General features: G+C 42.7%; 1 protein-coding gene across 1 annotated transcript; it reads right to left on the reverse strand.

Annotated features, from left to right (window-relative positions):
• Window positions 1-4,161: 4,161 nt before the first annotated feature.
• Window positions 4,162-7,557, reverse strand: pou3f2a (POU class 3 homeobox 2a). Its single transcript, XM_033647866.2, has one exon. It carries the CDS (start codon window positions 7,490-7,492, stop codon window positions 6,095-6,097), a length of 1,398 nt encoding a protein of 465 aa, XP_033503757.1. The 5' UTR covers window positions 7,493-7,557; the 3' UTR covers window positions 4,162-6,094.
• Window positions 7,558-12,365: the final 4,808 nt, after the last annotated feature.

A 12,365-nucleotide genomic window follows, 5' to 3' on the forward strand; every position in this document is an offset into this window, starting at 1 on the left:
CAACATCATGTCCATGTTGCAATGAATTGTGGGCAATTCAATCAGTGAAGTCTAGAGTCTCTGGAAGTCTGCAGAAAGTCCGCTTCAGGCCCCTGGTGGACTGGTTGAATTGTGGATTTGGACAGCCCTTAGCACTCCCAGACTTCCTGGGAACGCGCCCGCAAAGTCTGCAAGTGTAGTGAAGTGTGGACAGATTCAGCCTATGTGTACCCACAAGTCTCCTCTAAACCTGAGAAGGCTTGTTCCCAGTGTGACGCCCCTCCCACGGTCCTTGAGAACGTCCCAGCTAGCCTCATCAGGCAGGCGGCCGACATGGGAGGGTCGTTGCCTTGATGAGGCTCACCTGGGCTTCCAAGGTATAAAAGCTGCCTCCTCTGTTCACCTGGTCTCTCCCTTCCTTCAGCTGACATCCACTGAGCATCACTGTTTCTGGTTTGCACCTTCAGCACCTCCACAGCACGCCTGAGACACACGCCCAACAACATAAGCGAATCCCTGAAATTCAGTTATGATCTTAAGTTTTGGTGCGACACCCCAGATTTTCACTGGCCCCATCTCGCCACCCTGAAAACATTCTAGGGTCGCCACTGCCTGCTCTGTATCAGCACTTAGAGGTGGGTATGCTCTGGCATATATCTGTCTCCTAATCCCTCTCCCTGTGTGCCTGCTACCATATGACAATACAAAGCCCACCCAACAATACAGAAGAATTAGCTCTCTGCCCTTTTCTTTGTGCTTGTGCCGGAGCTCTGGAGGAACAGGGAGGGGAAAAAAAGGAAGGCAGAGAAAGAGAAAGTCGTGGGAGCACCGCTGCGGAGATGGAGCGTGGGTGAGGGCGAGAAAAGGGCATGAAAAGGGAGAGAGACAAACAGACGAATGATATTTGATGACTTTGGCTGGTTGCATTTCTGCGGCCATTGTGTGGGATCCCTGGGAGATCTCCTTCCACACAAGACAGAGGAGACAATTCAGAGCTGACAATGACACCAGAGTATAAACCAGCTCTGGTGAGTCAGAGATGGCGTACAGTGTCAGAGGTAGCAGCTCTGTGTGTGTGTGTGTGTGTGTGTGTGTGTGTGTGTGTGTGTGTGGCTGGCTGTCTAACACGTGGCTGTGTGCATGATGTGTGAGGTGGGACGTTGTGTGCAGGGAGGAGTGAATGTGCCTTTGTGTGTGTGTGTGTGTGTGTGTGTGTGTGTGTGTGTGTGTACAGAAAATATGAATAATGCAGAGGATGCCTGTACGAGCGTGAGGGCCGGGAGGAGGGCAGATGGTCGCCTGCTGATAGGACAGAATCCAGGCAACAGGGTCCTCCAGAGAGCTGGGTTTAGACCTGGTTTAACACACACACACACACACACACACACACACACACACAACCCACAAATATACATCCTTTTTTTTCTGTCTCAAATTTCTTTCTTTTTTTTGCCCGTAAATGGCACATATTGGCTCAGATTTCAAAATAAAAGCCCAGATAATACAAACAGAGCTGAGATTATAAAATAACACAGTTGTCAAAAGGAAAATTAAAGTCTGTGATTTCTCTGTAGTTGTTTAGAAATAGAGTAAGAGTATATTTAAAAAGACATGGAAATTTGTCATCCACTCTGGCATTACTTTTAAATTTGTGTATTATTATTATTGTTGTTGTTGTTGTTATTATCATTTTGTAGAGACAGTAAATTCCACTGAACCAAATATGTCAAATGTGAGAACTGTAAAAATAAAATTATTGTTGTATATTTGTTTCTTTTTTCTTCTTCTTTTTTTATTTTATTTATTTACTTATTTTTAAATTTTGGATAGTTTATTTTATCCCCTTTCGTTTGTACCGCATGTCTCCGCCTTACATTATGTAATCTCTTTTTTTGCTGTTTGTTTGTCCCTATACTTGTCTTTACTGATATATAAGTAGTGCGTATGTATAAGTAAAGGCATACTTTATATTTCTCGAATAAATTTAATTCTGATTCACAAGGCACAGATTTGATTCAATTCAATATCAATTCCAGTAGAAATATTTCAGTTACATTACTGCCTTTTGCTTGAATATGAAAGAGATTCTCAGAGATCTGATGCTGTAAGTTTTCCCCATTTAAGTTTTTTTTGGGGGGAGTTTGCCCTTATCTGCTGTGAGGGACCAAAGGACAGAGGGATGTTGTGTGCTGTAAAGCCTCTGAGGCAAACTGTGATTTGTGATATTTGGCTTCTATATAAAATTGAAATTGAATTATTAAAAAAAAAATCAACATAGGATTAGAATTGAACATTTTAAATATAACTAAATATTTCTCAATCAGCAGCAGTGATGTCCACATCAGCAAAGTCACTATACAGTATAAATAAGAGTCACAGGTCACACGCAGGGCCGTAACCACAATTCCCTGAGGTCATGGGTCCCCCACCCTCCCATAAAATAATCTAATTAGGGTTTTTTCATAGTTTGCCATTAATTTATATTCTCTGCACATTTTATTTACATGGAGCAGCTATTTCAAAGACAAAAAAATCATCATCTGATTGTAAATTTAACACAACTAACAAAACTCTGAATAAATAACAGTGCATTTGAACTTATTTCCTTTTAATCAATGCCAGATGACATCATCATGTCCAGGAAGCTTCCTGTGAATGGACAGATCTGTAAAAGAATGGTGGGGACAAGTTAACTTCCTGCAAGTCACAAGTAAGTCTCAAGTCTTAAGTTGAGACAGAGAGATCTGAGTCATGTTCCAAGTCAAATCTGAAGTCCTGAACTTTGACTTTTGGGTCCTTCACAAGTCATAATACACTCTGTATTAAATGTAACGCCATTTTAACAATAATAATATATAAAAATAATGATATATTAAATCTAAAAAATTTAGGATTACTTTTAGAAATTGTTTTTATCTGTTAAAACACTGCACAACAGGATTAATTCTGTATGTTTCCGTCCAGTCTTGTTGTATCTAACTCATCTCATAATGGAAAAACGTCTAATTTTCTCTTCCCAAATTGGCTCGGGGGGAAGGTATCAGGTATTTCCAAGTCAAAAGACTCAAGTCCAAGTGAAGCCACGAGTCACTGGTCCATCAAAGTCCATGAAAATAACTGGAATCAGACAAAAAATTGAGCATATTTTTAAGAGTGTAACTCCCATCGTGTTGATAAACTTCCTGCAATCCCAGAATAAAACACAGAGGGTGTGACCCAGTGTCCTAAACTGTAGCTACGGCCCTGGTTATAAGTTATAATTCAAAAAAGCGCTTTGCTAAATTAAAAGACATGTCAACATTCACTGATGATAAAGCAGCCACCTTCCACCCTCCATCAACTTCAACCCAGCCACTAGGTGGCGCCAGCAGACTGTTTTAACCACCGAGCAGCCCAAACATGTAGAAATATTAAGACATGAGGTGAAAACAACCATGAGGAAGAAGATGTGCTGAAGATGATGAAACAAAATAACAGGTCAAATTATATATATAAAAAAGCTACTGCATCAAAATATATAAGAATATGTGAAAACAAATGTTAAATTAAATATTGTTTTGAATTTACACTGCAGTGCAGGCTTCTGTTTTTAATCAAAAATTAAATTTTTACACAGTATCTCCGTGTTGCATGTGTTATTTAACATTTCTACAATTATTCAAATGATTTTCTAGGACATGGAAACGCTACATAATACATGTTAATGATTATTTCAGGGTGTAAAATGAAGGCAGCAGGCCAGGTTATACATAATACACTAATAAATGTAGTTTATATTGCACCAGCTGCTGCACCACACCTGCAGTCAGGCCTGTGATGTGTGACTGTGTGCAGGTTGTTTTACACAGGCAGGTCTGCAAACAGAAAAAGCTTCAGTTGTTTTTGGTGTTCTGAATTACGCCTCGTCATAATTGTCACTTAGTTTCCATATTTATCCTGATGGAAATATTAATTAACGCTACGGTGTGTTTTCAGTTTGAGCCCACTGACCGTCTGTGTGAGCATCTTCACGGGTGTCTGTGCTCACAACATCTAAAACAGCTGAAGGACGATTTTAAAGCAGCCGAGACGGAGTGATCAAATAATCAAATAATGCAAGGCCGCGTGCATGGGGATACATAGCCTAAATAAATAATGTATAAATACACGTAATAATCATCAATAAACGTGCAAAGACTGCAGTTTTATAGAAAACAAATACGATTTAATGACAAAAAGCATATAGAAATTGTGCAATCGTTGATTTCTTTTTCCTCTTCGTTTGATCACAGATTTCAGGTCTATGCTATTTTGTTTTGGTTTTTAATTTTTCTTTTTTTTGTCCACCTCAGAAACTCAAATTCAGCTGAAGGATTAAATGTGATGTCATATTGGGCCTTATTTAAATAAAGGGCCAGTTATTGTGTACATGAGGACATTATTGTGGTGCGGTTATTATAAAACAAATCATAAAATATTGCTATGATTTATCTTAAATGAAATAATGAATTAAAGCAAAATTAAAAGGGGACATCACGTTGGCTTGATACATTCAGAAAGTTTCCAAAAATGCAAAAACGTCGCGTGGAAATTCTCTTAAAAATTCACATTGTGGGGCTATTAAAATATTACATTTCCCCTCCGCTCATCTCCATCCTTCAGATGAGATTTGAGTTTCTGAATTTCTATATTTTCTCCAGATTCCAGTCAGAGGGTTCATCACCTCCCCCTCAACTGCTCCTCCTCAATAACCCCCCACCATCACACCAGGTTATAAATCACAGGATTTAAGTGGCACAAGAACACGTGTCTGTGTTTGTGCTTTGGCACAGACTGACAGAGAGAGAAAAACTCAGCAAACAAACAAACAAACAAACAAACGAAGCCATATTTAAAAAAAAAAAAAAAAAAAGTTGAGATACATCCCACAAATAATCTTCTCAGAGGATGAATGAGTCATACAGTAGTAGTAGAGCCACTGCGGCCAGAGCTGGTACCAGGATATTATATTCAGTTTGTCTTTTTTTTTTTAATTTATTATTTTTTGTCTTATTATTATTATTATTATTTTTTAAATCTTTCATAGTAAAAGGAAGGCAAAAATGGGCTGGATTGCTTTGAGTCATCCAGCCGGACAGTCTCGGTCTTTCTCATCACAGCATTTTGGAAAAAGTACAGAAATAACAAACAGCAAAAACACACTGTAAACAGGCGCACAGAGATGTCTGCACAGAAAGGAAAGCAGTAAAGTGAACCAGTCCCTATCTCAATATTATTATTATTATTATTATTGTTGTTGTTATTATAGTGTCTGAATATTTTAAAATAATTAAAGCAAGTATTTTTTTTTTAATTTAAATAAATTATGGCTGCAGCTGACACCCAATGCATCACCTTAAATTCATCATCAGAATTTTTAATAATAATAATAATAATAATAATAATAATAATAATAATAATAATGATAATATTAACAGAAGCAGTTGGCTGGTATTGGCTTGTATATTGAACATCGTACAGCAGGTGTCTGCCATTTCAGCCCTCTCTTTGCCACAAGCTGCGAAGAACCCCTGTTGCTTTTGTTATGATGGAAAGATGGCGTTTATTTACCCACACACCGACTGCGACTTCTCCTCGAGCCCCCCAAAGCTTGTCTTCATACGTCTCCCCCCGCGGACACCTCGTGCCCACATCGGCCCCTCCGCCTTTCTTTAATGACACATTACATAACGACACATGGGCGCCTTGGGTTGAAGGTATAGAAAAGCGTTTTGTATCAATGTGGCTGATTTTTTTTTTTTTTTTTTTTTCTATATTTATTTTTTAATTTTTTATTTTTTTGGTTAGCACACACCAGCCGTATCCCGATATTCCGCGGCAGGCAGGAAGGAAACCTCTCCACACAAGCCTCTCTGCTATGCGTATTTTTAGTGCTTGAGTGCCACTGTATATCCCCACTGTGTGTGTGTGTGTGTGTGTGTGTGTGTGTGTGTGTGTGTGTGTGTGTGTCCGTGGGTCCAACATTTAAACTGGCTGAGGTCCAGTTCCGAGCGGGTCCAGCACAGAGAATCAAACAAATAAAGGAGGCGTTATTCCTCCGTTAACGGGTCCGTGTTCTGCTCATAACGCGCAGGGGTCACTGCACAGGAGTTTGTCCTCCGTGGTGAGGAGGGGTGTCCCCGTACATGTCCTCCCCTCCTGGTATCTGTCCCCCAGCGGGTGTCATCCTCTTCTCCTTCTGCCGCCTGTTACAAAACCAAACCCTCACCACCTCCTTCTCCAGCTGCAGGCTGTCCGCGAGGGAGTTGATCTCCGCTGCTCCCGGTTTTGGACATTTGAGAAAATGGCTCTCCAGAGCCCCTTTGACGCCCACCTCGATGGAGGTCCTCTTTTTCCTTTTCCTCCCCTGTGCCGCGATTTTATCCAGGCTCGTGGGGCTCCCTGAGGTGGAGTCCGCCTCCTCCAGCCACTTGTTCAACAAGGGCTTGAGTTTACACATGTTTTTGAAGCTGAGTTGAAGCGCCTCGAACCTGCAAATGGTGGTCTGAGAAAAGACGTTCCCGTACAGCGTCCCGAGAGCCAGTCCCACGTCCGCCTGGGTGAAGCCCAGCTTGATGCGTCGCTGCTTGAACTGCTTGGCAAACTGCTCCAACTCGTCGGAGGTCGGTGTGTCCTCGTCCGAGTGGTCCGGATGGCCCCCGTGCTGGTGATGGTGTGAGAGAGACTGCTGGTGGGCCCCAGGGCCGCCTCCGTGCTCACTGAGGTGCGGGCTGTGGCTGTGGTGGTCCTCGTCCCGCAGGGGGTGGTGGTGCATCCCCCCTTGCTCTCCCCCCGGCATCAGACCGAAGCCGGACTGGGAATACACCAGGCTCTGGCCCTCAGATGTCGCCATACCGGGGATGTGCGTGGTGGCTGTGCTGGTTCGCCATGCTCTGGCGTCGTGATGCGCCTGCTGGTGCGCTAGGTGAGGGTGTCGCTGTTGCTGCTGCTGCTGCTGCTGTTGCTGCTGCTGCAGACTACTGGAGTTCTGCAGCTCCTCTCGGTCACTGTCGTGCAGCACGGGCTTCACGTCCTGTTCTCCGAGGGGACTAGATGGCCAGGGCGCCCCGCTGTCACCGTGAGACAGCGCCGTTATCCACTGGTGCGCGTGGCTGAGCGGATGTCCACCGCCCGGTAACGTGCTATAGTCGTTCTGGAGCAGGGTGTGCGCGTCCCTGTACGCTGCCGCCTGCTGCATGCTCCCGGACTCCGAGTGCGGCGGCGGCGCGCTGCTGGGGGTGGTGAGGACGCTATAGTGGTTGGATGTTGCGGTCGCCATAACTATCGGAGCCAGAGTGATAGCCGGAGTTAAAAGGAGGCTGCCTTTGACAGTAACTCTTTTGCGCCACGGGGCAGCTAGGCGTCTCTCTCCAGCATCTCCCGGGCGCTGTGCCAAGGGGACGCAGAGGCGCGCACCTGTGGTCCGCCTCGCTCCGCTCTTTATTGGCCAAGAACGGTTGACAGATGTGGTTACCCCTGACAGCACCCCGCTCATTGGTCACGGGAGATTGTACAGAAACCCCAATCACTCTGCCCAACAATACTAGCAGTCCTGCAGCATGCATGAGTACAAAGTGGAGGGAGTGTAAACACAGAAAAGACTCAGCTTTGGAAAAAGGGAAAGAAAAAAGTCTTTATTTGCATCAATCTGGGTCAGTGGGTCACGTTTATTGGGTTCGTGCGTCAAAACGGTGCGTAAAAGTTGCACAAGATACACAGAATTTCCACATCTATTAATGTGGTGACCACATTTATGCGCTCGGGAATAAAACTTTCAGTGTCCAAACACTCAGAAAAGCCAAACCTTAATTTAATCCGATTTTCACGCATTTTCAAGGAGGATTTTTGGGATATTTTGCACCATGAAACAGTGAGCAGTGATCACGAGGAGAAACTTCCAGCTGCCTCTCTGCCCTCAGGACGCTGTCCAGAGAGAGGGGCTGCGTGCTTCCAGGGCCTCTGCCCCGTTGCCATGGCGAACGCGGTGAATGGAACAACAACGCCCACGTCACAGCTGCAATTCGCTCCTTCTTTTCGTTCCGTTCCAAAGGGCTCATTGGGGCCGCGCGCTCGGCCGTCGGGACAAATAATGGGGGGCGAGCGGAGAGGGCAGCTCGGGGCCAAAGAGAGGAGGCTGCAAGAATGGATCCGTCAGCCTGCTCTGCGCCCACCGTGCCCCCTTCCACCTGCTTGTTGGGTAAACTTTAAGATGGATGCACACACAGTGGCACGCGAGGCTCGCTTTCCCCCCAAACCTCCTACCAACACAGGAGCAGGCCTTGATTTTTAATGTTATGGGGAGGCAAAAAAAATATTTCTACCCTCAAATGCACAAAAATACAGAAAGCTAACAAGAGCTCAGTGTTTCCATGACAAGCACTTCACACATATCTGCCTCACACAGCAGAGGAAAGACCCAGACACAGTTTCAGGTGTGTGCTTTCCTTCAGTATTTCCATTTTATTCTACTTTAAACTCAAACTATATTACAAGTCACAGCCAAATATTGCAAGTTTTTATTCCAGTACATTTATTTGACAGCTATAGGCACTCAGATTAAACTGTTACATACAAAACAAATACTGACCTCATAAGATGTGATGCATTGTTTTTGAATAAACTACCCAAAGTATATGAGCAACAAATAGATTCACCAACATTAAAATGCTGTAATACATCTGAAATATATTCATATTACACTCTCAAACACAGGGCCGGACCTGGTACATTCAATGCCCGAGCTAAGCTTCCCTCTCCCCGTAAAAAAAAATATGAATGAAAAAAAAATCATTTATTTAACTCATGCCCATATCACATGGTATTGAGTACATTAGATCTTTGAATCATTTTTTCCCTTATGATTTTATTTATTTGTGGGGGTTTTCAGTGGTGGTGGTGGGACAGGGGTTGATTCTGGGGCCCCTGCTTTAGGTGGCATCCTAGATGGCCCTCTATGTCATGTATAACAGTCTCTTTAGTCATTAGTTTGAGGTCCAAACACTTTAACACATTCAGCGTCATACTTTCAGTTGGCCATGTTGATGAGCTAGTTTGCTGCCTCTGTTAGGTAGCTGTTGATTAGTCACTCACTCTACAGCAACAAAACAGCACTTCAGAATAAAAGCTCTGTGCCGGAAAATTAATGTATTTAAAAATAAAGTGTTTTTTTCTTCTTCTTCACAAATCTGACATGTTTGTGTTCCACTTGTGGTTCATTCAGAATGGACCCACAACCCACTGGTTGGCAACCACTGATCTATAAGATCCACCCAGCTACCGGGCTCAGGTCCAGGGGCCCAAAGTGTCAGGGGGACCCCTGGCCTTCACCTGCCAAATGTAGAATGTCAAATCAACATGTACCTGCAAAGAAGAGACACAAAATGACCGCAAAGAGACACAAAATGGACACGAAGAGGATGCGACGGAACTGCAAATAGACACAAAATAACTAAAAAAAAAAGGGCAAAACAACCACAAAGAGAGACAAACCCACCAAAAAACCCCAAAACACATAATTACCTCAAGAAGACACAAAATTCCATTGAAGACACTCACACGACTACAAACAGACACAAAAGAACCAGAAGGAGACAAAAAATGACTACAAAGAGACACAAAAAGGACACAAAGAGATGCAAAGGAACTGCAAAAACACACAAAATAACTACAAAAATGGGCAAAACAACCACAAAGACACCCAAACGACTACGAACAGACACAAAGTGACTACAAAGAGACACAAAATGGACACAAAGAGATGCAAAGGAACTGCAAAAACACACAAAATAACTATAAAAATGGACAAAACAACCACAAAGACACCCAAACGACTACGAACAGACACAAAGCGACTACAAAGAGACACAAAATGGACACAAAGAGTTGCAAAGGAACTGCAAAAAGGCACAAAATAATGGCAAAAATTGGCAAAACAACCACAAAGAGACACATAATTACCTCAAGATGACACAATGAAGAGACCCAAACGACTACAAAAAGACACAAAACAACAAGGAGACAAAAAATGACTACAAAGAAACACAAGAAAGTACACAAAGAGATGCAAAGGAACTGCAAAAACACACAAAATAACTATAAAAATGGGCAAAACAACCACAAAGAGACCCAAATGACTACAAAAAGACACAAAGCGACTACAAAGGGACACAAAATGGACACAAAGAGATGCAAAGGAACTGCAAAAAGGCACAAAATAATGGCAAAAATTGGGCAAAACAACCACAAAGAGACACATAATTACCTCAAGACGACACAAAATTACATTGAAGAGACCCAAACGACTACAAAAAGACACAAAACAACTACAAGGAGACAAAAAATGACTACAAAGAAACACAAGAAAGGACACAAAGAGATGCAAAGGAACTGCAAAAACACACAAAGTAACGACAAAAGTGCGCAAAATAACCACAAAGAGACACAAAATGACCTCAATAAGACACATAATCATGTTGAAGAGACGCAGACAACTACAAGAAGACACAAAACAACCACAAGGAGACAAAAAGTGACTACAAAGAAACACAAAACCACCACAAGGAGACAAAAAGTGACTACAAAGAAACACAAAACCACCACAAAGTCTGTGTGTCTTGCTCCTGTGTAGTAGAGGTGGTGGGGCCTTTGCAGATCTGTGCCCAGGGGTCCATTATCTCACAATCCGCCCATGGATCCACCACTGCTCAAACACATCATTCTGTATAATGAGCATCTTAATTTCAGTACACTCTGGTATAGTTGTACTTTAACTCAGTATCATTGCAGCGGGGGGCTGTAAATGTGTTGACTGTGATAATACAGCTCTGTCTCTCGGCACTGTTTGGTAAGAAAACAACAGCGCAGTTTGTCGGTGAAAATTCATCAAAGCCTTAATTTTGCATTATCTGCTGGTCCTATCTTTAAATGAATGCGACGATATTGAAATTAAACTAATCTCCATTCTGCTGAGCCCCCCCTGAAACCCTGTTAGACCCCTGGGGGGTCCCTGGACCTACTTTGGCAACTACTGGTATTTAGGAGATGTGATTTTATTGGCTCAAAGTGGGACACCGGCTGTAAAACATAACAGCTATTAAGAGGTTAAAGGAGCCTCAAAGGACATGAAAATATGCAAGTTTCACCTTCAAGCAGAGGTGCAGTGCAACATCACGGCCACCAATGAAAACGTGTATATGTTTTTAGCAAATTTAAAGTCATAGCTGAACCCAATGCACATGAAGACAATAACATCCACCTTATACTGTTAATTAAAGAGCACAGCACAATAAAAATCCAAACTGGAAGAGATAGGTTAATTGATAAATACTTTGAATATAATCAAGCTGAGGATGCGCAGACATAAAGTGACGCACATTAAATTATAGGGATCGAAAGAACACTGGATTATGATTAAGGTGTAATTCTGAGAATTACCAAATGTGTCGCCAGGGGCTCTGGCAAGCCGTGTGTTGAGAGAGGCAAAACATATTACCCTAATAGACTAATATGCAAACTACTGGCTGCCCAATTACAGGACTTAATAACGCATAAACGATGCGAGTCCTGTTCTTACAAGACGAAGAGGTCGCTGTTAATTCAGTCAAAGGGCTGGCTATGCTTTCAACACATGCAGCGGCTCCACACACATACTGTCTGTGTTTCCGCGTCCCTCGTTCTGTATTCAAGAGTGAGAGTTAATGATGAAGAATCTGAGCGTTAAATTAACAGTAATTATATGGCCCCAGTGCTGTAAAGATTCAATTTCTTCGCAAGTCTAATGGGCCTAAGTGTCCCTATGCGCAGGCAGAACCCTCTATGAGATATTTATGATTGAAACACGCACGGGCGGAACAAAAACAAACACACACTCGCACACTGTAGAACACCTATGAGATAAAGACATCTGTGTCTCTTTACATGTCAATTTTAAAGAGGAAAACTCACTTAATTCATATTCCAACATGTTATTATGACTGTTCGAACAATATTTGTGAACATGAGCTACTCTCTGTCGAAGCCAGGAACCACAGAAGCAAGTCTCATACTTACGATGTCATCAGGTATAAAATCTGGACAATGAATGGGAGCCTAATCTGGTGGATCCACAGAATGTTTGTTTTCTGTTTCATACCCAAATGAGCTTTATTCTATTGTAGTGTTCTCATTTCTGAAACAGAAAATGTACCCATACACTCTGATCATTCCCCTGGGTGCTCCCGGTATTATCTACAACATCTGTCCCAATTCATTGCTCATGGAGCAGCTCCAGACTTTATACCCTATGACATCACAGATTTGACTGTCTGAGACCATAGGAATAACATGTATGAATTCTGAAAACAGGCGAAGTTGATGTTCTTCGTCCTGGT

This window comes from Epinephelus lanceolatus, chromosome 13 (genome assembly GCF_041903045.1).
Source record: "Epinephelus lanceolatus isolate andai-2023 chromosome 13, ASM4190304v1, whole genome shotgun sequence".
NCBI classification, from domain to species: domain Eukaryota; kingdom Metazoa; phylum Chordata; class Actinopteri; order Perciformes; family Serranidae; genus Epinephelus; species Epinephelus lanceolatus.